The 26,286-nt window shown below is 34.3% G+C and overlaps 3 protein-coding genes across 5 annotated transcripts in view; 1 reads left to right on the forward strand and 2 right to left on the reverse strand.

Annotated features, from left to right (window-relative positions):
- LOC120346782 (uncharacterized) overlaps window positions 1-24,307 on the forward strand; it is a 31,679-nt gene extending 7,372 nt beyond the window's left edge. The window contains exons 5-37 of one of the 2 annotated variants that reach the window (XM_039416603.2): window positions 1,057-1,260; window positions 1,719-1,857; window positions 2,071-2,135; window positions 2,882-2,984; window positions 3,288-3,382; window positions 3,693-3,837; window positions 3,920-4,077; window positions 4,248-4,373; window positions 4,581-4,715; window positions 5,121-5,231; window positions 5,681-5,779; window positions 6,514-6,714; window positions 7,055-7,153; window positions 8,937-9,143; window positions 9,583-9,681; window positions 9,751-9,897; window positions 10,199-10,297; window positions 10,596-10,703; window positions 11,552-11,749; window positions 11,895-12,038; window positions 12,115-12,581; window positions 12,881-13,016; window positions 13,486-13,647; window positions 17,844-18,008; window positions 18,408-18,571; window positions 18,718-18,808; window positions 19,216-19,315; window positions 20,106-20,220; window positions 20,640-20,760; window positions 21,609-21,744; window positions 22,132-22,256; window positions 22,864-22,989; window positions 23,795-24,305. In XM_039416603.2, coding sequence (XP_039272537.2) covers window positions 1,057-1,260; window positions 1,719-1,857; window positions 2,071-2,135; window positions 2,882-2,984; window positions 3,288-3,382; window positions 3,693-3,837; window positions 3,920-4,077; window positions 4,248-4,373; window positions 4,581-4,715; window positions 5,121-5,231; window positions 5,681-5,779; window positions 6,514-6,714; window positions 7,055-7,153; window positions 8,937-9,143; window positions 9,583-9,681; window positions 9,751-9,897; window positions 10,199-10,297; window positions 10,596-10,703; window positions 11,552-11,749; window positions 11,895-12,038; window positions 12,115-12,581; window positions 12,881-13,016; window positions 13,486-13,647; window positions 17,844-18,008; window positions 18,408-18,571; window positions 18,718-18,808; window positions 19,216-19,315; window positions 20,106-20,220; window positions 20,640-20,760; window positions 21,609-21,744; window positions 22,132-22,256; window positions 22,864-22,989; window positions 23,795-23,992 — 4,788 coding nt within the window. In that variant the 3' untranslated portion in view covers window positions 23,993-24,305. Of the gene's footprint in view, window positions 1-1,056; window positions 1,261-1,718; window positions 1,858-2,070; window positions 2,136-2,881; window positions 2,985-3,287; window positions 3,383-3,692; window positions 3,838-3,919; window positions 4,078-4,247; window positions 4,374-4,580; window positions 4,716-5,120; window positions 5,232-5,680; window positions 5,780-6,513; window positions 6,715-7,054; window positions 7,154-8,936; window positions 9,144-9,582; window positions 9,682-9,750; window positions 9,898-10,198; window positions 10,298-10,595; window positions 10,704-11,551; window positions 11,750-11,894; window positions 12,039-12,114; window positions 12,582-12,880; window positions 13,017-13,485; window positions 13,648-17,843; window positions 18,009-18,407; window positions 18,572-18,717; window positions 18,809-19,215; window positions 19,316-20,105; window positions 20,221-20,639; window positions 20,761-21,608; window positions 21,745-22,131; window positions 22,257-22,863; window positions 22,990-23,794 lie in introns of both variants that reach the window. The other variant, XM_039416602.2, reaches the window with a different exon arrangement.
- LOC120346805 (lactadherin-like) lies at window positions 13,638-16,445 on the reverse strand. 2 transcript variants are annotated; one of them, XM_039416637.2, is made up of 5 exons: window positions 16,165-16,445; window positions 15,803-15,835; window positions 15,220-15,348; window positions 14,952-15,139; window positions 13,638-14,567 (listed from the first exon to the last, which is right to left on the reverse strand). In XM_039416637.2, the coding sequence occupies exons 1-5, from the start codon at window positions 16,391-16,393 to the stop codon at window positions 14,430-14,432; spliced, it is 717 nt and encodes a 238-aa protein (XP_039272571.2). In that variant the 5' UTR covers window positions 16,394-16,445; the 3' UTR covers window positions 13,638-14,429. The 2 variants fall into 2 exon arrangements, with proteins under 2 accessions (XP_039272571.2, XP_039272572.2); XM_039416638.2 differs by having other exon boundaries at window positions 13,639-14,567; window positions 14,958-15,139.
- Window positions 24,300-26,286, reverse strand: part of LOC120346784 (glutamate [NMDA] receptor subunit 1-like) — a 35,354-nt gene continuing 33,367 nt past the window's right edge. The window contains exons 15-16 of the mRNA XM_039416605.2: window positions 25,664-25,943; window positions 24,300-24,552 (exon numbers count right to left, since the gene is read on the reverse strand). Of these exons, the coding sequence (XP_039272539.2) occupies window positions 24,426-24,552; window positions 25,664-25,943 (407 nt within the window). The 3' untranslated portion in view covers window positions 24,300-24,425. The remainder of the gene's footprint in view (window positions 24,553-25,663; window positions 25,944-26,286) is intronic.

Here is a 26,286-nt window from a genome sequence, read left to right on the forward strand (position 1 = left end):
TCATTAGGTAAATTTTGGAAACGTAACTAAATAAATTTCTCATTCCAATTCTTGGAAATCTGTCTGAGAGACTGCACAAATTTCAATTTTTACATCGCAGTTACCATTTTGGTGATTCATCATTGTTACCGAAATGAAGTCGATGCTTAGGGAAGCATTGATTTAGGTTCAACATTTATTTTAGATTTAGTATGATGCATGTTTGTATGATTATGCACATTTGTGCAATTGTTCCGTCATAATGAATTATCATTGTTACCGCAGGACTATTGTGACGTCACAGAGGCAGAATACCCTCGGCGAAGTATTTTCGAATTTTTGCATCTCGGATTCTAGCTTAGCGCGTATTAATTTGAATTTATACTACAGTATAGGAAGGCGTGCACTTGCGATATTCACTGTCCGAGTCCAATTCATCCTGATTGGCTCTTATATTGGGTGCATTGCTGTTTTCTTTATATTTAATCTTAGTCTTATTTCGGTGGGTGTGCAGAACGTATTATATTGATGAAATATATATTTTTTAATATAAAATATAATGTAATTGAAACTGATTAGCTATTTTGGGGATTAGACATTGTAGATACTGAGAATTACATTCGTTTTTGAAATGTTTAGTTTTCAGGACTGGTGCATATAGTAAAGTTGCAAAATTCCGTATGTCCCCAAGTCATAGACACATTTCTGCCCAAGTCACAGTGCGCCATTATGACGTCACTTAACTGCGTCATACAAATTAACCCTAATCCGGCTACGATCAAAAAATTGAACCATGGCAAATTATTGACTCTCAATGGCATAACAATATCATTAGGAAGTTTTTTACGTATCTCTCAAAACTGCTAAAAATGACATACGCAATTCGGTTATTAGCGTGACGATATATATATATATTCATCAATGTTTGAAGAAATTATAAATAATTCAAAACTTTATATAAAATTTTTAAATTAAACAATCGCAGTATGTTTTATATAGTTTCTTGAAGTTGTATTCGGTAGAATCATTTAGATTTGAAGAGAAGCGTACACCACTTATTACAATTGATGTGTTCAGGACGGAAACATACCTCTGTTTTTATCAATTGAATCTGGCAACCAAGGAGCTTGTAAAGATTTACTAACGTCACACTCAGAGCAACAACTAAAGTATGAAAAGACAGGAAGTCTCGATATTGCCCTTCATCTTGCTTGCAGGAGACGAGATTTGGAAATGGTTCGAATGTTCGCTGACTACAACACGCCCGTTAATAATAAGAATGTAAGATAAATATTTCATAGCGATTACTGTTAAATCTGTTAAATGATACTTTTTCGCACCAATACATTTTGTAGGTCCGAATTACATTATAAGGCTTTCATAACGTTAAACTTCTAAACCCAGGTAGGCACATATGGTGTCTACCGATTTCCGACCTACTGCGTAACATATTAATTTTCTCATTTCTGCTGACGAAATAGTTAATTTCTTATATATATATCATTTTCATTTATATAGGCTGCTGATAAATCGGCGTACCTAACATGATCAAAGTGAAAATATTATTGGTAAAAGTACCCAGAAATGTTGCCAGAGACTTTGACCCATAGGAGATAGCCATCCACTTTTATCCCGTTTTATATTACGATCATTATATTGTTGATGACTTCCATTTTTATATCAAGGTATCTTCAAACATGATCATTTAGTATCCTTACATTACATTTTTCACGTTTTAGGCCGATGGCAAAACATCTTTGCATATTGCAGCATACATGGGGGATGAAGCAATCGTTAAATATTTGTACACAATGAAAGCAGATCCTAACGTTTATGATCACATAGATAGATCTCCGTTACACGTTGCTGCTGAACAAGGTAATAAAATGTAGAGAATCGTGACTTTACACCAAAATTATCCAACCATCTAATTATATTTAAACTTGAATAACGAGTAAGTGCGCCCTGATTTCTTATTAATGCGATAAGTCAGTTGTATATTGACGTGATTTCGAGTTCAATTGTGTATTGACTTGGGCGGTATCTATTTGTCCACGTAATCATTTACATGAATACACAATATGTTTCAAGGTCATACGGGAGTAGTTGATGTTCTCACTGACAAGTTTAAGAGCTCAGTTCTAGCAAGAACAAAGGTAAAGTAACATTATGCAACTTGAAATATTATATTTGAAATATAGCTAGTGAACGTTGATAGATTGTGAATATTACCTTGCTGACATAGAATTGAGATTTGAGTTCTGGGTATAAGCCAAGCCCTTCGCATGACGATTGTGTACAACTCAAATTGAAATTTAACAATGTTTGACGATCTAGAATTATATCTTCTTTAATCTCACCCAATTTTATCATCTACTATTAATAGTTACCGTATTACAAACAAAATTTCATAAAAACGATCATTGTAATATTCTCACAGTCGCTAAGCACGGTCAAAATGGGGACCTCCTAAACAAAGTATGTCCACCAAGATGTCGTACAACCTGAACATAGTATATGTACCAGGTCAGGGTTCAGGTTATGCGACATCTTGCAAATATTTCAGGAGCACCCAAAATAGTATATTATCGAGCCAGGAGACTACTTGCCGTTCAAAATGTGAATATATATATATATATGTTTAGCGTGTTCATTATTATGTAATTTACCTAGAGGCTATTCAGTTAAAACATTTGAGCCATGTCATATACTGTATACACTTTCGCTGCTCGCTTTCTTGTTATTCGCCCAGTTCTCTCATTGATATGCTGAATGCTTCGTTAGAAAGTACCGCAGTTTTTAAATGACATTTTATATATATTTTAAAATCAAGCATTTGTCAATACATACCGCAATTTTAACTTGTTTATGACCATTTTAACAACCATTTTAACTTATTTAGGACGGAAGCACATTAATGCATATTGCAGCTCAGTGCGGTCACCCTGACACAGCAATTGCGTTTTTGAAAAAAGGTGTGCCTCTTCACATGCCAAATAAATCAGGTTTGAATTACTTTTTCATCTAATATTTCCATTTATTGATGACAAACTATTGCATCTTTCATGCTAAAACACCGAAATTTCTTTGCTACAATTTGAACGTTATTTTTCGGCTCTTTCCTCAGTAGTCTCTGTGAAAGGAGTGGGTTCAAATTGTAAAGGGGGACAATGTATTTCCATTCAATTTTCTAATAGAAATGCCATTAATCCGTGGATAGCTCATGTCGCACCTTTTTTATGTTTGCCTTTTATTCTATCTTAAAATAAGTTATTCCATTCCAACTCAATTAAAACGTTACATTTCAGGTGCTGTTTGTCTTCATGCCGCTGCGAAGAATGGTCATACAGTCGTCGTCAAAGCCTTGTTGACTAAAGGAGCGCATGTGGAAGCAAGAACAAAAGTACTTAAACTTTACTATGTTACTAGTTTTTGATTGAAGCAGATAGTCGCATGTTCCCTTTGTCGTTCTTCTCACGCTATCTCAGTTAGACCACGTTTTTGGAAAATATGTTTTCTTTTTGTTTGATTCATGAAAATAGATAGATATAATTTTTTGTTCTAAATCAGGGCTACATATATGCAATATTAGGTTGGCTTGAAAATGCTCCAATTTCTGTCCATCAGTATATTGTCAATAATTATCAATGTCAAACACTATATATATGTATATACTTCAATATTCATATTTTAATTATTGCTACTATTAACAGGACAATTTCACAGCCTTGCATGTTGCTGTGCAACATTGTCGCCCACTTGTTGTACAGATGCTACTCGGGTATGGTGCCCCTGTACAAGTCGCCGGCGGAAAGTTGCAAGAAACACCCCTACATCTTGCGTCGAAAATTAAAGGAGGTAAGGTTGACCAAAATACTCCAAATATTTTTTGAATATATAAGAAAGCTATAATATTGTTGTCTGGTTTCTTTCATCACAGGAGATAAAGTTGCTGAGATGCTGTTGAAATCTGGCGCTGAACCTAACTGCCCTCGCGAGGACGGAGAAACAGCGGTTCATATGGCTGCAAGAAATGGACATGTCGATACGTTCAAACTGTTACTAGAAGAGAGTGGAAGCATCATGCTACAATCCAAGGTGATGAAACAACGTTCAATGTAGATGTGCCTAGCATGAAGCAGTTGTGGCAAATATTGTGTAATTGGGAATAGGCGTTGTTGGTTTTAATTTAAGCATTCGCACCAGTGTTTGCTTTTGCTTCAAATTCCAAGTCATATTCAATTTGTCAAAAAACTTTTGTCGTACAGATGGATGAAAACCCTCTCCATGTTGCTGTACGACATTGTCGTTGGCATATCGTGAAAGAAGCCATAAAATTTCTTGAACAACAGAGCAAATTGGACGTTGCCATATGCATCAACATGGAAAATAAGGTGAGACTAAATATATTGAATGTATAATAAAAATACTGCTTTTAAAATTGTATAGAATAATCAGAGAGGAAATCAAACAATTCGGAAAATTTTAGTTGTTAGTTCTGTTCGATTAAGAGTAAAACCGAAAAGAATACTGCTTGAAATGTTTTTGATGCATTTTGCATTTTCTTATATACGATAAACTTACAATTATTTTATTTACAGGAAGGCGAAACTTCAGTTCATCTAGCTGCGGAATTGACGTCAGAGAGATCTCATTTTAACTCAGAGGAAGAAAATATCATGTCTCTTCTGTTACAACATGGCGGAGATTTGAATTATTGCACCAAATTAACACAGGTTGGAAAAATGTATCAAACCATAAATATAAGAAGAGAGCAATGCGCAAATATATGCACACGACGGTCAAATGATTGATATGGCTGCCGCAATTTCAAAAAAATTTAGGGAATATCATATGGTGTGTTCATGAATTATAAAAATCAGCAAAATTGTTGGGTGATAGATCGGGATTTCATAGGATTCAACGGAAATTAAAAATATATATATTAAAAGCAATAGTCTTCTGCTCTTTCATTATTAAATAATGAACATTTAATACATCATATCATCTCCATGGGTCCATTTTGTGTCCGATAATAAAGTTCACCAGCACTTTTTAAAATACCTAAATTATGTATGTACTAACGTAAATAAAGTCTGACGCATCTCCTATATAACGAGTACATCTTTATGTTTGCTCAGGAAACTCCATTACATTACGCAGCAAGATCGGGAAACGAAGGAATTCTCAAAATATTTATCGACAGGATCGGACCAGCAAATATGCCAACAACTATAAACAAACAAGCAAAGGTATGCTTGAAAGAAATGTCATGTTATCACAGTTACCATATATACGATATCAGTGAATGTATTTTTCTGGGTTTTATATTTGACTTTTTTAAACCATTCACCAGTCTACTCCAAAGTAATCGCGTTTTTCCTACAGTAATGAAACATCTTTGAATTACCCATGCAGTTCGAATTCTAGAGTATGCCTCTTTGCTATCATTATTGTATACAATATAAGTATACTACCGGTACTCGTTTTGTTCTAGATAAAAATATCTTTAGCAGTGCGTACGATCTGTTACAGGGACGATATATATTGCGTGGAAAACAATTTTAATATCACGCATTGATAGCTAGATCGTTCATTGAAAAAAAATCCTTATTTATCCGGAAACCTTAATAAATTATAGTCCACAAACGTGAATCATTGGCGCAATGTTATGCAATGTCAGAATATTTTTGTATTTCAGAACGGATGGTCTCCGTTATTGTTTGCGAGTGAAGAAGGACATGATAATTGTGTTTACGCGCTATTAAAGCAACAAGCCAGAGTGGATGTGTTTGATGAGGTAGAATTCAGTTCTAATATCTAGCATTTTATAATGTTTTCAGTAATTTAAATGAGTTTGCAGTATGACACGAAGAGGAGTAATGGGTCGTTTCACGAAATCGTTGTTCTTGTTGGGGTTGTTGGTCTTGACGTTGTTTTGTAAAATCCATTTCCTCTGCAACTACTGGAACAATCGATTTCAATTTTTTAGACAGATTTCCTTCACACGAATGCTATTATATTTATTGTCTATTTGGGCCCGACATATAATTCAGCTTGCTTTGCGTATGTTGCGCATCAAATGGAATCTAGTCAAACTAGCAAGTATATTTTTCTGGAGAACCTTGTTTTCAGCCAAAGTCATACTGGTGTATGTGTGGATTGCTACAGTTGTTAAACGGGGAATCACAGATTTTAGGATCTACATTAGTCATTTGGTCCTTGTTTACATCTGTATATATTTGAGCGTTGCTCTCTTGTTTATTTTCGCATGTTATTAACACACGAAGTTTATCGTTTCATCGGTTTTGATCACGTTCATCAAAATGTATCAAGGAAAATTTAAAAATAAATCGCGACAAGCAATTAACAATATTTTTTGAGTGACATCAGAAATGATTATTTAAAACATGGTTTCCATCCTATTCAGCATGGCGTGGAAAAGCACTAAATTGCCTTTGTATTCCACAAAAAAACAATTCCAATCAACACACTAATCAGTAATCCAACCAAATGAGTTGTCCGTTTTCTCAGAATGGCAAGGCAGCACTCCACTTGGCAGCGGAAAATGGCCGGCTTGAAATAGCGGTGATGTTATTGAAATACAAAGCATTTGTCAACGCGAAGACCAAATTGGGTTTAACACCTTTGCACCTTGCAGCACAGAATGGATATAATGATTTAGTGAAAATTTTGATTGAAATGCACGATGCGTCGATTGATGCCAGAAGTTTGGTCAGTATTGTATCAATTAAGATATCAGTTTCTTATATATATATTAGCATTTTCTTTTCCAATATCTTGTTCAGAAAAATAGTTAGCACCGCTGTGGTAAGTTATAAACTCGAATAAACTCGAATTACTCGAGTAATTCTCGAAGTGTCTTAGTTATATACACTCATGTTATGCGAATCATTAATTGATGGTATTATTAATTTTACGCGCACGATAAGATACCAACGCTGTAAAAAATGCACTATTTGCAATTTATTCTATATTTAAATATGTGAATGAATACTGAGGTCTAGGTTTATCCAAGAATCACAGGTTTATAACAAATAACTCTAATTTTTAGGACAAGAAAACTCCTTTGCATAAAGCTGCAGAAAACGGTCAATATGATGTTTGTGAATCTCTACTCAACGCCGGTGCAAATGTGCAGATGGTTGATAACGTAAGCAAGCTTTTGAAATATTCATGTAGAATACAATTACAAATCTCAAATAAAAAGATCACAAAGATTCGATCCAATTGAAAATTTGATTTTGTAATTCACTTTCGGCATAATGTAAATATTGGTTATCTTTATATATTAAACGTATCCATTCAAGGAGATATTTTGATTGATATCATGTTTTCCGTTGAATTCATTAATATTGGATAAGCCCGTCCTTGGCTTATGAGACTTCGCAATTGACTCGTAAGAAAGTTAAGTATTTGTATGATTCTCCGGTAAATATTATTTTATAATATGATTGACGATGTGGGCGGATAAAAGCATCGATGACATACACTGTTAGAAAATTCAATGAATTAAATGTTGAGTAATTTTCCGTCGTTTTCCGTCCGCTATTCCACGTTTTCATTATAATTAATGACTGTTCAGCGTGGGCGCGTTTACTTACGTGGAGTTGACGATCAGATTATTTAATTTTAGTTCTAGGAAGACTATTAGGAAGCTTATTTCAATTTATATTACCCTGACTACTTTGTAGATATATATAATCGTTATTTTGCTTGGCAGTGATATGTATTTGGATAAAATGATTCTTTTTTCTTTTTGTTCATTCTCAGTCGCTAACCAAGTTTTTGCAGCTAAATATGAATGAATACTATATTTTACTATTTATTTTATGACCAAAACATTTCTCTGTTTGTGATTACCCCACAAATACCAACCCAGGTAATTTGAAACTTATCCCAGGGAGAAGATAACGTTTGTTCAATGCGTCCTAGATTACCAAAACTATATAATCATACACAAACTAAAAAACACGGTATTTATGGGTTTTGTTTTTTTCGGTCACCCAGTATAAATTTTTGGTTGTAGCCAATTTTAACGAATTTGAACAAATATTCAACCCCTTAAAGCACATCCAGCTTAATTTGCCAATTTTACAATTCAAGTAGAAACTTCTTTGAGGTAAAGTTCGCAAACAAAATGGTCTTAGACAGGAATCTAACTGAACTAATAAACTTCATAAAGCTTCTGCGTATTTGAGATAGAAGAAAAAAACAAACATTACTATTTCATCGTCGAAGGTTTCCTAAATAAATGTTTACCCAAGATGTGGAAACCACATAGTTTATTTAATCATGGTTTGATGAAACGAAAGTAAGGATAGGTGTGTTTTTCAGTTGATATTATATACGATTTCACAACGCACCTATGGGCTGGTCGGTTTTGAACGCGATTTTCTTGTCTTCAATGCTATTTCTTGTATCGTATTGATTAATATTCGACATATTTTTGAATTGAGATACTGGCAACGAAAGTAGATCTAATAATTATGAATTTGTTAAAACGAATGAAATGACATATAGGTAAATCATACCAATCTCAGTCTTCTGGCACCATTATTTAATCATACTGTGAAATAGATTTCACGCACCATCGTCGATCAAACATTATAGTCATTCATGCATGTATTTAATAAATTACCTTTAGAGCTTATTGGGAATTTCATGACTTCATAGTTTGGCATGTTGATGACGTCAGCTATATTTCTTTTACAGCTGAGTGGTCACGTTCTCATTGAGATCTTTAAAAACTACAAAATCTCATTCGACATATTATATTAGGTTAAATTTTGTATAATGGCATATTGCTTCCTTGTTACCAACAATATTTTTAATTTCATTGGGTTCAGGCATCCTTGTGACGCAAACCACATCCAGATATATATAATATTCATTGTTTTGATATAGAAAAACCTGAAATAACAATTTTATCACAGAAAGGGCAGACACCTCTTCATCTGGCTGCGGAGAATGATCATTCTAAAGTTGTAGAACAATTTCTTATGCATCAACCTGAATTGGTAACGATGACCAATAAAGCTGGTTCAACCTGTGCTCATATTGCAGCCTCCAAGGGCAGTGTAGCTGTCATTGTTGAACTACTTAAATTTGATGCGGACAACGTGACAAAATTCCGTAATAAGGTTAGATTATTATAACAGTGTCTCATAAACAAAGATTAAATAAAAGTACCTCAAGTATACATGTCAGACAATGAACAAACATACAATTCAAAATGAATATATTATATACAGGTCGGCCATAAAATCTTTTTACAATTCAAGAAAACTATCATTTGATTATAAAGAGACGTTATGGACGTCCTTTATATTATATCAAACCCAAAGGCATCGTTACTTAAAGTACTATATATGCAGAAAGTAGACGTCTGGAACTCATCAATGTGGTCAAATTTGACTACCTCAACGATATGGAATATTTATCAACTTGTTATATAATATAGACATGACCAAAAGACATTTATGGTAATTGTTTTAAATCAAATCAATGGAAGTGGCTTAATACATCATTATTGGGAGCTAAATTAGTCTGTAGAAATTCTTTATATTTATGTTTGTACAGACGTCTCAAACTGCTTTACTGTTGGCGGCCAAAGGAGGACATGCTGATGTTGTGAAAAAGTTGATCTATTCTGGTGCGAGAGTGATGGACGAAGATGCAGTAAGTTTTGGTTTCAATTGTTCTTTTATTTTATTAAAATGAAGTTTACTATATCATTATTATTTACAGGAAGGAATGAATGCTCTTCATCTACTAGCTAAGTATGGACATACGCACGTAATCGATTCCATCAAAAATAACAAGGATCAGTTGTGGAGAATGACGAGCAGTAAAACAGGTTTCAACGCGCTGCATGTTGCCACACAATTTGGAAAGGTTCGTTTTTATAACTGACTAACAACACCTTGCAATGGTGTCTACATATGAATAATCGTAAAATATGTATTTTTTTAAATCTATTTATTTTATCTCTTTCTTGGTAAGTTATAAAGTGTGAATGCTCCAATTACTATATGATATACACTATAAGTAGCATAATTATGTTGTAACACAGTAGAGTGTATACTTTCCAAAGGTATTCATTCCTTCGCTAGTAAACTTCAGCTACCAACAATTAATAATTTCATTAAATAGCCACATTATCTACATGTTGAAATCCTGGATTTAAATTTTTTAGGAAGAGTTTGCCAGAGAAATGCTCATATTTATAAGTGCAACCGTTGCAAGTGAAGCTTCAGCAAATCGACAAGATAATGTTAAGGATACATCTCAAGAGGTGAGTGTAATTAGTGTAAATAAAACGAACAAAGCATACAAAAACGGATTCAAATAAAGGCGTTGAGCTGCAGGAAGGAATATTGAACATCCGTCCATTATTACCTGTCGTGAAGAGTTTGGTCGAATAAAATCGTATCGAATTTTTTTATCCTTCATGTCATTTTCAAAGCTCTAGATTCATTTTGTGCCGGATGTCTCTCGCTGCCTTGTATTCACAATATATTTTATTCCTTATTACTATAAAATATTTTGATTAGGAAAATCTTTTTTTTATATTGTACAATCATTTTATTTAGTACGGATTCACTCCTCTTCACCTTGCATCGCAATCTGGCCACGTTAATCTTGTTCGAATGATTCTCAACTGCCCTGGTGTGAATGTTTCTGCCGGCACTGCCGTACAGGTTTGTAGACTGAAAGCATGCATATGCATCAAATGTAAAGCGGGCTAGCTACTTCACAAACTGTAAGAAAGAACAGTTCTGTGTAATTATTAGGGCTGGGCATTTCGAATCGAATATTCGAATCGAATAGTAAATTATTCGAATCGGTTCAGACTGGAATTTCGAATCGCCGCCATCTTGTTTTTATCTTTCCGCTAATGGTCGAGGGGAATTCCCCAATTTTTTTTTCATTGAAGTCATATTTTTTCAACGAAATTCTAACATATGACTATTTTCTGTAGTGAGTTATTGATAAAACGTGTTTGTTATTCTGTGTGAACGCTCAGTAATCTATCTGAGTGATTTATTCTATGTCTTCAGTAATTCATTTGTTGAAAGGACCAATTACTATGATAAAGTCGCTTACAATTTTATATTTTCAAGTATTCGAGATTCGATTCGATTCGAAAAAATTATTCGATTCGATTCTGAAATCACAAGGTATTCGAAAATGCCCAGCCCTAGTAATTATTGAACAAACAGTAAGATAATCTTTCTTTCTGATAAAGTGTTGGGGTTTATCCTTGTTCTTGTTGTGGCCAAGGAACAAAAATCGAAGAAAATGTCCCAGAAGGAATTGTTTTAGCTAAAAATTTAATGGCTTTTAAGAGAATTTGGTATCACGAATAATTTGTAATAGTTGAGAGTGGAGAATGAGGTTATTACCCAGCCTTTCCTATTGTCCATATCGGCGAAGGTATGCTATACGAAAGTCGTATATTATAGATATATTTCTGATTCATTATCTTTGTACTCAATGTAAGATTCTTTTAACATTCTAACGATCAATGTTATTGATTTTATCATAGAATATGACGCCACTGCATTTGTCGGCCCAATGTGGTCATACTGCAGTTGTTGGTCTTCTCCTCAGTAAGGATCTGGATCAACTCGGAGCAAAAGACGCACAAGGGTTTACTAGCCTCCATTATGCTGCTTGTAATGGACATCTTGAAATGGTGTCACTTCTTTTGGGACAAGGAGCAAAAATTGACACATCAGATAAAGTATGTAAATACTGTGATGAGTGCTAGGCTTACTATATCCAGGAACGAACCATCACTAAAGTAATTTAATAACTGATTAAAAGAATATAGATTATATAGTGTAGTACATTCAGCATAATATGCACTCTCCTTTTCTGCACTTTAGAATAACTGGACGCCGTTACATCTTGCCGCCAAATCTGGTTATCTTGAGATGGTGAAATTGCTGACTGAAGGAGGCGCTTCTACTACTGCCGAAACAAATAATGGAAAAATTCCAATTCAACACGCTGCTGCAGCAGGACATTACGTTCGTAATATTCATTCAAAGTATATTTATTTAATACTCACTGTAAAGAACCTTAATGCATAACACAAAATTTCAGGCCGTTGTCAGCTATCTTTTGAAGCAAAATCACAATACTCATACTTTACTGGAGGATCGAACATTTGTGGTTGATTTGATGAGAATTGCGGTGGCAAGTTCACCAAGTGCCCCTGAGTCAAATGCTCCGACTTATATGGCCGCTCAAGGGGGTTCAATTCCGATGCCGGTTGTCTCATCTGACAGTAGGCCTGCAACTCCTCGAGGTCGCGCGGGAAGAGTACCGGCACACTTACTGCCACAAGTGTCAATAGAAAGAGTTCCGGCTACCGCTGGGAATTCATCAGGAAAAAAGATGGAAATATTGCAAGAGTTTGTTCTCGTTTCGCCAGCACCACTTGAAACTGCAGCCAAACTTTCTCGTGCTTTCATGCTTCTAAGTAACAGGGTCAAAGAAGAAGCCAAAGGATTGCAGGAATGTGCCAGATTCAGTGAATCGTTAGCTGTAGAACTTTTGGGTATATGCAGGTATATTGTTCCTAATTTATTTTTTTGTATAATGCAGTTTTTGCTTCTTTTATGGTGAGTAATATAACGTGGTCATCCTGACAGTTGAGTTCAGTTTTTGGAATTCAAAATTACAATCCGAATTAGAGATTTACTCTTTGTCTTTACTTTCCTTTTTCAACTCTTATCAAGAGTTAAGACTGCACACTTCCCATACTCATTCCTATTTTTTATGCTCCTTCAGAGGCGAGCTAAAGGTTTAAAGACAATTTCATTTACTTTTTTCAATATCATTTAGTACTGTTTATCATAATTTTTAGTGCACCAAAAGGCGCAAACGATATTTTGAAAGCAACAGACAACAAAGGCGTTCCATTTCTTGATGTTTTAATTGACTGTGAACAGAAGAATGTGATTGCAGATCCAGCAGTACAAAAATATCTCTCAGACGTGTGGGTGGGTATTCTTCTATTTTATATCATTTGAATAATATAGAGGAAATATCAAGATCATCATATCATATCAAGATTAATTTTTGAAGGTAAGTCTCCATGAAATATTGTCAATTATTTTGATCAAAACCTCGTTCTGCAATAATAAAACCATCAAATATATATACTATTATGAATCTCATATAATAAATATCTATATGTTAAATATTTATCAGTAAATATTCCTCAATTATTATCCTCCATATGATATTGCACGCCGATATAGCTAGTATTCTGCTGTGTAATTTTGATTTGTATCTTATCTTTAGGAATGTGTGAACAAATATAGCCGACATTAACAACGTTGTAACTTTTAAAGTCGTCATACTGTCATGAAATCTATTTTTGAAATATCAAATATCTTTAAATTGAATTTCTGGAAATTGAATTTCTGGTTCGCTCAACTACTTAACCGTGTTGTCGCACCATTTCAGGTCGGAAATCTAAAATGGTCGGATGGTCGCCTGATACTACTTTGCTTCAGTTTTCTACTTTGTCCACCAGTTTGGATATTTTTCTCTCTTCCTATTGATGTAGGATTGAACAAAGTTCCAATTATAAAGTTTATTGTGTATCTCGTTAGCCATATTTATCTGGTGAGTATAGTAAATACATATTTATATCTAGCATGAAATAACAGTGGAATGCACGTGAAAAATACAGTATAGTATTCTATATAACCCTTGCTATCTTGTGAGGATATTGCCAATTTTCATTAACAAAAGATAATGCTAATCTTGGATATAACGAACTAAAATGTGAATCGTTCAAATAGAAGCAAACATGTTAGATTTTGTTTTTACATCTAAACATAAACATAAGATGACTTTGCTTATAAGAACGCGCTATAGATCGACGGAAAATAAACGAAGTGATCTTAGTTGAATTGACATAAGGTGTCTGGATATTGGAAAAGTTATGTTTTCACTCTCTTAGAATAATTTTGCTAAGTTATTGTCAACATAACCCAACTTAAAATTAGACAGATGAGCAAAGGACCGAAATTTAGATAGAATATGTTCAGTTTACTACACTCAAGTAGTATAGAAGTCAAGCTGATTCACGGGTTAGCAGAGTATCGAGTCGAGGAGGGCAAAGTCGAGTCAATCACTGGAGTAAGTAGGTTATTTGAGTAGGAGTCTGAGTCATTCTATTAAGAGTACAAGTTAAGGAATCAAGCCTCGTCAAAACTGCTCAGGGCTGGAAGGAAATACTTTGACTTAAGCTTCCATCTCATGAACTTCGGTTTTTATATTTGTTTACTGCTTGTTCTCTTCAGTATTTACTTTTACCAGCAAGTTTAGTCACATAAAAACATAATGTATATAGTGGGAAATCTTGTTCTGGAATAATTACTGCTTTCCAGCTAGGAAGTGAACTAGCAATCAATGACATCAAATCTGATGAATGCATAGCCTACAAAAGTCAATGGATAAATCCGAACGAAACGTGCTTGAACTGGATTAGGAAATCGGTTAATGACTTTTGTACTTCTGTCCTTGTTTCCGTCAAATATCTAAAATGAAAATGTGAAGCATTGTCACAAAATGCTTTAGTAATATGTCACTTTAATAGTTTTCCAGTCGGGCATTGTTTTGTCAGCTAAAATGATTTGTTCAGCTGACACATATCAAGAACATAACTAAAATTTTGAATGTGAGTGATTTCGACATCATATTATCAATATATATCTGTTATTCTTAGCAGACGCGCTTTTTATAATTTCATTTCAAGTAAAAAGTTCGACAATGTAAGAAAGGTTGCGGAAGTTTGTTTAGCTACTTATTCAACTCATTGTACAGCGCGAACGTAAAGTAATAGATCTTTTTATCGCGAAGGGCGTTGGTATGACGCCATCTAAAAATTTCAAGTAATATATTCAATGAAAAAATAGATCTACCCTGACCAATTCACTTCTATCTTCTTTCAAGATGTCGTAGAATTTTCTCCCGTCAACGCTGTGCTCCACTTTAAAGGTTAATACCCAGTTGTTACTGTTGTGTCGACCCTGAGTAACCACTCCTGTTACTGTTTTCACTTTTCCCAGATCAGCCATGATCCATTCTCTGCCGGTCCGTGACGCGTGATCTTTAGGTTATAGATGGCATAGTATAAAGTTATTTTAATATTCAATAAATTTAGAATTTTGATTCAATACGAATTCTCACTTGACGAAGGGTGCCAGCCATCAACCAGTTGATCAAGCCTGCCGTGATCCTTACTATTCTCGCGAGACGACACAGAAATAGCGTTGTCTGGAATCGTACCGTCCTTCATTCCGAGCAGACAGTATGTATCTGCAATGTTAGACAATATAATGAGTGTTAAATATAAGCATTCGTAAGAAACAATTTAATGATTCGCGCCGCAGACCAAATTTTATTTTATTTTTTCAAAATGTTAATTGTTTTCTAAGTAAAGAAAATGTGTGGGTATGGGGTATGATAATACGATAACTACATATTTGATTGTAAATTTGGTATAAATGAATAATAGATGTCATATTAATACTAAGGAACTGGTATGAAAGACAAATTTGACTTGAAAGATTCTCTTGCGACTATTTGCGGCGGCTGAAACAACGAGTACCAAATATCTGAAACCTGAGCGGGCTGAAGCGGAGAATTCTACATAATTATGTATTTAATATCGAAGGTATTATTCGTAGAACCATTTTACCTTAACAACATACGAAATATGCTTTATTTGTCATGTAATTGAAATAACAAATTATTAGAACAAAATCTATACCTGGTGAACTGCGTCGAATTCTGAAAACATGGTCTGAAATTCATAAAGTATAATAGATTGAATAAATGATTTTAAGCTATCAAAAGTAGAGCTATTATTGCTCAGACCTACAAGTGTTCAAGCTGTGTACAATTTGTTGTTTTTAACCATTATATTTGTAACTACCGTCTCAATAATTTGGGATTGGCGATAACGTTGACTGTTTTCGCTGACATATAATTGAGACTCGCGAGAATTGACTCAACCTCTATCCATTCCGTGAACCTCTGTCCACACGCTGGAATGGTATCCTGGTTCCCCATTTTTCTGAAATTACCGGCGTATAAATTGAGTAAAATATACTTTTGTCAGTTTTTAATTACCTTCGATTGTTTCCAACCGTTTCTGTAACTCGATCTGATCGCTTTGATTGCAAGAGCAATTTCCAGCAACACCAGGTAATCCACGGGGACCTATAGGCCCTCGTTTACCTGTTCTACAAGGTCCCACATTATTGCAATTTTGAGGCGCTGTTGTTGTTGAACTGGCAGCAGTTGACAAAAACTGAGCAACAATACACACTGCCATTACGGAACAGAATTTTACAGCCATGGCCTATTTCAGTATACCGGGACACTTGGACAGTTTTACCTTCGTTGATGATGTCGGGAGAAAAGAACCAAACGACCGAAGATCACTCGTCTGTGAATCAGAGTTTTATGTCTCAGTATCAATAGACGATCATTACGCGCACTTCCGTTTGTTGTGTGTAGTGAAGCACGTTTGAAATTTCATCTAAAATTATGCTATTTTTGGTCGTATAAGATATTTCAAATGAGTTGCAAATCAATTTAAATTGAATTAAATTTTAATACATGATTTAGCTTTTGCTGTTAAGTAGATAATTTGGTTCCATCCATTCTTAAATAACTAGCAGTACATTCAAAACCTGGTCACATTTATGGTGTCGTTTTGGCACAAAAGTTCAATGGTGTTTGCAGTTTCACAAAATTACAGGTCACAATTTTTTTATCAACAACGCTATGTACAGTGTGTTTGTAAACAATTGTAAAGGCACTAAACTCTCTAATAACAAATAGAACGCATAGTCAAAGCTATGTTTAATTTCACAGTTGTCCACCCTGTTATCGTGACACGGCTAATTACAGCTTATCGACCGATAGTTTAGCATTTTTACCAGTTATGATTAGTAAAACTGTTTTTGCAATAAAGCAAATGGTATATTCACAGTATATCAGTTCATTGGTGAACTAATTCATTTTTACGTTGAGATATTGGGCATATTTTTGATATTCAATCTTAAGCAAACGACCTCTGCGAACATGTATGTAAGGTTTGCGCCAACAAGGCGAGACCATTGTTCTTGTTAATTTGTGTCACGTAATTGCCTGAATGCATAAAAAATTGCGTGCTCGCCTTGATTTGAACTTTCACACCAGTTAGTCAGTCACAAGCTTGGGGCACTGATTGTTATTATTGTATATTGTAATATCTTAGCACATAGCCATTAAGAGTGCCTTACCTTTGAACGTTAATAGAAAAATTAGGTGTAAACATTGAAAACGGTCTTGAAGGATGATTAATTTCCCCAGTCTATAGAACAACGTGCAAAGATACAGTTCAAAGCGGGTATTTAAACATAAAGAACATTGAACAGTTCGTCGAGCGATCAACACGTCAGGTGCATGGCCTTTTTGAATAGACTTGAAAATTAATGATGATTGAATGAATTATTGCATCTGATATCTGATTTTTTAAATATCCTAGTAAAAGTATCCACAAGGTTCTGATTTGCTGCATTATAAAACAACATGACACAAAAATGATATTAAATTTGATATCCTTTATTTACGGCGCGAAATTTTACATCTGGAGGGAGGTATTGCTTTTATAAAATATTGCTTACTGACACGTTGCAAACGAGAGATTGCACAAACGCGAACAACAGATTCATACATAAAACTATAGACAGTGGTTGTTTCCCTTTGAACGTGGTAAATCATTTTTTGGGGTTTATCAACAGCTTGTATTTCTATTTCAGGTACTATTATTTATCATTACATGTGCAGTTCCACTCGATCCAATATACAGCGCGAAACGACTGGACTTGATTCCGCCATGGTACGAATGGTTGCTTTTAGTTTGGGTATCTGGAGTATTGGTCAATGAATTAACCAGTCCTACAGATCGAACTGGAATTGGTTGGGTAAGAATTAACTGACTAAACATTTCAGTCATAAAGTAGTGATTCAAGAAATAAAATTTTGTTTCACCACATTGGTTTCAATTTAGTTTTGAATATTCTTAGATATTAAAGTATAGCATTATTCTGTATAAGTGTCCTGAAGTCTTACTTTTCCCAACTTTAGAGTCGAAATTGCAATTTTACCAAAACTTTCGCGTTCTCAAGCATGAGTTGACATTTTTAGCTGTAAAAGAGTCAAAATTTTGTTATCTCTGCGCTATAGTAGAAATTCTAAAACTCAGAAACAAGAATTGATTTTGTCATTTTTTATTTGAATTGTTAATAGTATAAACTATAATTGTGTTTTTAAGTCTAAATCGGAAGGAGCAAATTTCTAAAATGTGTTGTCTTCATTTTCAGGTCAGAACATTAATTCTGAGTCTCTGCGCGATATCTGTTGTTGTACATCTTGTTGGATTTGCATTTAATGACGATAGACAAAGGCAAGAGATTATATATGCAAGAAATATGTTCTTATCTGCTGCAATGACTTTATCCTTTGTGCAGTTTCTTGAATTCTTGAGGTAGTTTTTTTTTCCTAATTTGGCGTGTTTGGAAAAATGCGTTGGGCTGGTTTTAGTCAAATTGATGACAATGACAACTCTATTTTCAATACTTTTCAGAATTTGTGAACTAGTTTTATCTTTTAATGTATCGTGTTTTCATTCAGTTTTCACTACCTCTTCGGACCATGGTCAATCATAATAGAAGGTTTATTGAAAGATTTATTCAAGTTCGGAGTCATTGTTCTGATGTTCATGGTATGTAACATATATTATTGTCAACTAAATTTTTTGGTATGTTCAGATTAAAAAGCATTGATATGTCATTACTCAATAAATGGTGGATGTACTTAGCTTGTATGAAGCTCACTTTAATTGAATATCTATCCTGGCCCAAAACAGCATGAATCCCACCCATACCATAAGCTTACTTTAGCCATTTGTCCAACAATATATATCTACCATGATACTGAGACAAATGGTCCAAGTGTGGTAAAAGAGTAAGAAACGAAGTAAGAAAATACAAATTTCAGAAATTGTTCTGTATTAGTTACCGATGGAAATATTTTATATCATGTCGGTGCCGCCCTGCTTCTGTCACCCAAATTTCACAGTACAGTATTCCACATTAATATAATTCTATAACGTAAACTGTGTGTGTTTAGATTGCATTTACAATGTGGCTTGCAGCAGTGTATCAGCCAGTTTATCAATGCGAAGGTAACACGGGGAGTTATTGTCCAAACGAAACCATACCGATTGTCGGTAAGTATGAATTCTGACGCTTTTTCGGTACAATCAAACAAATTTAAAGATAGCAATATTTAGTACAACAGGGCCACGTGAATCAAAATATTTTTATATATTCTAAGATTTTCTCTATAAATATGCGAGGCTGACGTTTTATAGCATCAAACAACAACATTTCATCCTGTCTAATCTCTAATGCAATACTACAGGATAGTGCAGTGTTATTTCTGTGTTAAATCAAAATCAATTGTAATTCTGGATTTTGAATATAATACACGATTTCAAAGCTGCTCTCTTAAATACATTGAAATATTATCATATCAACCAATGAGAACAGTGCAAAACATTTTTCAGACAAAATGTTACATTTATGTACTATTATATAAATATTTTGCAATATTATACTCTTTTCCCATAACGCGAAATACCGTTAGCGTTAAACGACATCCATAACTAAATTGAAGTCAATGATAACGCTATACTTCTCACATCAGCCACATAAGTTTCGTCATCAGCTTCATATGTAAAATACAATTGGCGCTCCCGAAGTATGTGCACCAAGATGGCGCACGACCTGAACCCTAACCTGGTACACATACTATGTTCAGGTTGTGCGCCATCTTGGTGCCCATACTTCTGGAGGTCCCAATGGCAATTTTCATATTTATGTCATGGACAAAAACGCAGATACGACGACTCAATCATATGATGAAAATAGCTCTGTCAGGTTATTAGCCCTTGTTTTTGTAGGCATTTACTCTATTGTTATAGGGAATGCTTTAAATTCACTGATATCATTTTGCAGATAACGGACTTACTTATGATCCTCAACACATCCAGTATCCACAATATTCTTTTCAACTTATATTTTTTGCTTTGTTTGGTCTTATCGAGCCCGATGTCCTGCCGCCTGTTAGCAGGTAAGATTGCAAAACTAAAAATTAGATATTCAAAATTTTAAATAAACTTTCAATGTGACAGGAGAGTTGTTTTTAAGTTACACAGGGTATATAACAGCAGAAAAATAAATAAAAAAATACAATTCTGAGGGTCTGGGGAAATGTAAAAACGATAGCAAAATGCTTTGTGGCGAGTGGTGGGGGGTGAAATTAGGTTCGACTAGAAATGGCAATATGATGTCTCTTTTTCTAGCATCACGGCGTTTCATAACAGCTTTGAGTTTCTTAATTTGTTTTTGAATTTTTCTTTTGTTGCTGACGTAAATATGGTTGGCTATATTAACCATGGTATATAAATTTCGTTCGATTGCCCAAACTTGACATTTGCACATTTTTCACTGACAGATTACTAGTAAATGTAATATTCTTGTTCGTTGCAGAAATCCTGTTTTTACAATTTACCTTGTGCAATTCGTATTTGGTCTTTACAACATCATAATGTTGATTGTTCTTATTAATCTACTCATTGCCATGATGTCTGATACATATCAAAGAATTGAGGTATGTCATATTCATATATCGAATTATTTAATACAATTAGATTTGATGTAAAATATAATATGCCAAATGTACATTGTTGTGGTTAAAACAAAGAGTATTGCTTTGTCGAATACTCGACCGCGTTCGCAAATAAATACTCGTTTAGCCGAGTTTCCTGTCTGCACTTTTTGGTACAAGCACACCTATATTTCATTCGAGTATAGTTACAGAAGACGTTAACCTGAACGTATGCTCAATATAACAAGGTAGCGGTGCCTAAATATATGTACAGGAAGCAATCTGTCACAGTAGCCTACCGGTACCGTATCACAGCTGAGTAGCAGATTTGAGCCACAAGGAGCGCAATTTTTAATTTTAACGGCGACATTGCACACAAGAAACGAATTCCATAGAGGCATCAAAATTTTTGAAATGAATAAAATAGCCTTCTTGAGAAAAATATCAGTTTTTTAACTACTGAAAATTTCGAGGCAATTGGTCTCGTAGGTAATGAGTAAAGCGATTTTTTCACAAGAAAGAGAAAAGAAATACTAACATGATGATCAACAACAGCAACAAAAAGACAAAACGATCCGTAGGTCAACATCGTTTCCAATAAGAAAGGTTTTGGTAACGATATCATCAAATCGATGTACTGTTTAAATTTGCGCGAATCTTAAAATCAGGAGTATTATCATCAAAAACGCTGTCTGCAATGAGGCTATTTTGATGAAATTATTGCATAACAAGAAAAATTTGACGATAACTTCCGTGCTAGATACTTGGACTGTCTCCAAAGACGATCGTGATTACCGAGTACATCGCTTCAAACTTCTAAATCCAACTTATCGTATTCGTTTTTTATTTAGGCTCAGTCTGATACAGAATGGAAGTTTGGTCGCTCAAAACTTATTCGTAATATGAAGAAAACTACGCTTTCTCCTGCACCTTTAAATTTGATGACAACTTTATATCAATATGCAAAATTATGCTACAAGCACAAAGGTTTGAACTTCTAGATGATAACTTAATGTTATGCATCTCAAAATAACAAAATAGGATTTATATAAAACTCTGTATTAAACTAGATAAAAGAACTGGTATGTGCTTCTTGCAACTAAGGGTAGTATAAAGGTGTAATAAATGAAATAAAAAGCTTAAATATACACTGATTAAGATAAAACAAACCTGGTTAAGGTATATTGCGAACTGACTCCATAACAAAATGTCGACTGTAACAGGACGTTATGAATACCCTGTGTAGTCATTCAGGTACCGAGTTTCACTGTTATCAAAGGGTCCTAGACGCTTTTGATACTCAAATTCATATAACAAATGCCGGATTGCGTTTCATCTTTGTTATTCCTAGATTAAAATTATCTGTTTTTGTAGGACGTGTCTGTGATCCGAGTACAAACTTAAACACCGAAATGGATGATATTGAAAGTTTACCTGACTCAAGATCCCCGGATGCTCATATCAATCAAACATGGAGATTAAAGAAAAGAAAACCAGGAGTGAGTTTTTTTTAATTGAAAAGTTTGACTGAAGACGTTTTATATTTTTGATTTCAAGAAAGTACAAATCAGTTTATTTATATATATACATCTGCTTTGTGAAGTTTTGTAACATTGGCTAATCAGGGGGATGTCTAACATAACAACTGAAACTGTAGCAGTTACTCAATTACTATTTTCACTCAGACAGGTTTTCAGGGCGACAGTAAGCATTATCACGTTTTCGTGGTTTCGCTAGCCATTTGTAAATTTTTAATCGTGTATCCAAAATTTATGAATAGATCAAATATCTCGATGGTTATTTTGTCATTCGGGGAGTTTTGGTTTAGTTGCAGTAATAAAAAGTAGTCTGCGACTTTGTATGCGATAACACGCAAAACCAGCTCATACTCAGCCTCAAAATTTTCACAATGGTAAAGTATGAAATAATTTTTCCAGGGGTCAAGGGTCGGGAAAACATTCATTACTTAGGTTAGAGGCTCACTTTTCTCAAACTTAAATTTGAATCGGGTTAGTTCGACTCTTGTGCAATGTAAGAACTCCGATATTTCACAATTAGGCATCTATCTCTAACCACGGAACTAAAATAATTTTAAACTTTTCCCAGAATCGAGGAGTTTCACCGTCGATGTCTTCAATGCCTTTAAATGATGCAAATTCACTTCATCGACAAAAGTCATTACAAGATATTGTGAGATGGAGCGACATTAGGCAGAAATTTTGGACGATTAAGGTGAAAATTATTTGACATTGCAGTATGCTACATATCGCGATTTGATAATCACTGGAGATCTCCGTATTTTTCGATATGCTTAGCCCTTTCTTTCTCCGGCTTTAAAATATCAATTGTCGTGTCTATCTGTGTATGATATATATATATAATATATATGTTAATGTTGTTCGGCTGGAAATTGAGCTATTCTCATGTCATATATATATAATATTACATTTAAATCAATAATTGTCAATTTAAAATACCATAGTATTTTACCAAATCTAGAACATATTGGAAATATATCCCTTAATGTGAGTACATGACAACGATATAGGTTTTGGTGCGTATGGAAAGCCACTGTTGCTTAGGACTAGGGCTGGGCATTTTCAAATACCTGATGATTTCAGAATCGAATCCATTATTTTTTTAGAATCGAATCTTGAATACTCAAATTTAATTGTATGTGATTTTCTTATTGTAATGGGTTCTCCAGATACATAAATTACTGAAAACATCATTCAGAATCAATCATTCAGTTCCGCGAGTTGCCACACACAAGAGCAACACATTTAATCGATAACTCAGTGGAAAAAAAGATCCATGTTAGAATTGCATTAAAAAAAATATGGCTTCATAGAAAATAAAGGATTAACCTCGAAGCAAGATGGCTCCAATTTAAAATTTTCGTCTAAACCTATTGCAATAATGTACTATTCGTTTCAATATGCCCAGCCCTACTGAGAAGACATCAGCGGAATCTAAGTACCTGCCTAACTATAGATAATCACTTTAATTTAAAAGCTCTATCGTACCATTTTATTAGGGCAAGGACGTCTCATCAGATCCTGATGGTGGCGGATACTCAATTCTTGCAGAAAAAGATGAGCAAAGATATGACAAGACAAACGGTATTTCGCCATATGTATATAACAACAATGGGGCAGCGTTAGGATCTTCAGATTCAAATCTTCCATTGCCGGGAAAGGTTATAGAAGACAATGACCGCGAATCTGTTGCTTGATTACAGACGGTTTCAAAGATTGTATTATTTGGGCTTATTCCAAAGTCATATTATGCTAATTATTTAATTTTCGAATAAATGTTAAAAGTATACAAATGAGGAAATTTGACTTTGTACATATCGTATTCATTTTTGCCTGATCTTTTAGTGGGCGACGCTGACTATTGTTGTAAAATGTTGGAGGCATTTAGGTTTCAAATATTACGCAAAAGCATTTGATTTTAAACCGTTATGACTTATGAACAAATCATCATATGAGGCACGAAATGTATCGATAAACGTAAACTAATCCACAAATTTCTGCAATAGAAATTTATAATATTGTGTTGATTTATTTTACTCAAAAACACTCACAAATTTGTATTCTTCATAAAAAAAAGAGAACAATGCTCAAATATAAACAGAATGAGAACCAGTCATATTTTCAATGTATTTATAATTCTGGATCGGATATAGATTCACCGGGATGAAGTTTTTCGGAACCAACACTGGATGAAAATCTTTTCCATTGCTCAGAAGGAAAACCTATTTTGGTCGGAATGTCAGTCTCTTTGGTTGGTCTGAAATAATAACAAAACTTGCGATATATATGGGCTATTCCAAGTGACACTACGGGACAATTCCAGAAATTTTGCATGTTGTTAGATTCAATATATTTTAACATTTTCAGCTACATGTTTTGTTTCATTGTCCAATCAGTTGCTTTATTGAATATGTAAAAAATTGCACAAAAGTTACACCCAACCTTACTTAGTAGATAAAAAAAATATAGTAAAATATAGCATGACACTACAGGACGGCAAATCCACCATGCACTAACAGTACGATGTGTTGTGCTGGAAATTTTTGCGATGGTACAGTGGGAGCCCATAATATTTTCTGGTGCAGTAGCTGAACTACCCCACTATGTGTTTCTCAAGTTACTTAATGTAACACTGTAAATCCATGCCAATAATGTGCATATTGTATGTGACACTACAGGACGTGACACTTCAGGACATTTTTCCACTTCGGAATAGCGGCGTCTATTATCTCTTAAAATTCTGGTGATAAATCGTTAAATGGGTGAAGAAATGTTCTACAGCACTGCAAACATTTAAACTTTATTAACTTAAGTCCAGTGCGTCAATTCCATATGAAATAACTGTACCACACAATCAAACACTTTGTGTCAGGAATCATCACAAAATATGTCAATTATACCAAAATTTCTACATTTAGGGCCATTTTTTAAAAACCATCGAAAAAACCTGGGTGAAATTTTAAATTGTTCGATGAAATGAATGCAGTCCAATAAAATTCGAATGTCTTTTGATATCAAAAATAAAAAAAAATTACTTTTACTACACTTTTTAAAAATTGATGGAATTCAACTTTTGCTTGGAATGGCCCATTTATATAATTAATCAAAGAATCATTACAAAAGGAAAAGCTCAAGATATAAATACAACAATCGTGCACTTGTTTAAAATGCAGACTTTCATAAAATACTTTCCTCTGAGGTTTTCACGGAAGATCACGGAGTTTAAAAATTGTTGCACATGATGTTTGCTATACTATTGAGGAGACTAGGGAAAAATTATATTATCTTCACAGTATATTGTAGTCCTTCTAGTAGGAGATTTTCATTACAAGTATAAAACCTTCTGTGCAGTTAGTAAATTTACATACCTGAATTTAGACCAATGTTCTCGTATGTTTCTGAACGGGAGCCAATTACTGTTAAAATCAACTTTCAATCTTTGAAGTTTAATTTTTAAGGCCGATGACAAGTCGGAAGGTTTTTTCAAATCTGTCCGATCGATTTCAGAAAAAGATGAAACAATCCATTCAATCGCAATCATCAACACACTGATTGCTGCACCAACCGATATCATAAGAAAAACACCGGACAGACTGGAATACGTAAGTCGATCATAGGCTTCAGACGTCTCTCTTTCCGTCGATGATCCTGAAAGATATGTATGGTAGACCTAATCGTTCCTCGCGTGACGTTCGCAAAGCGCTTTTCACGCTCTACTATTATAAAAGCCGGCTGATTTGCGTGAGCCCGAACATTGTTTAATTTCTATGCAAAGCAAAAAAAAAAACATACATTGTTTGTTTTCTCGCCTTTTATAGTCACTGCGTGGGTTGCAGTCGAAATTCACACAGTACTATGAGCATGGTTTAAAGCTTCAAATCGTTGACTAGATGCAGTGGGTCGGAGTATACAAGTTTTCTTCGAAAGTTTGTAATTCCGATTCCCGGGAGTTTGAAATACGACTCCGGATTCGACTCCATTAACAACATGC

This window comes from Styela clava, chromosome 8 (assembly GCF_964204865.1).
Source record: "Styela clava chromosome 8, kaStyClav1.hap1.2, whole genome shotgun sequence".
In the NCBI taxonomy this organism is placed as follows: domain Eukaryota; kingdom Metazoa; phylum Chordata; class Ascidiacea; order Stolidobranchia; family Styelidae; genus Styela; species Styela clava.

Bases quoted from the DNA above. Each gene is read 5' to 3' on its own strand.
- LOC120346805 (XM_039416637.2), bottom strand. From the start codon at position 16,393: ATGGCTGTAAAATTCTGTTCCGTAATGGCAGTGTGTATTGTTGCTCAG. The intron at 15,836-16,164 runs GTAATTAAAAAC...TATGAATTTCAG, and splicing joins ACGGTTGGAAACAATCGAAG to ACCATGTTTTCAGAATTCGA. The intron at 15,140-15,219 runs GTGAGAATTCGT...TATAACCTAAAG, and splicing joins TGGCTGGCACCCTTCGTCAA to ATCACGCGTCACGGACCGGC.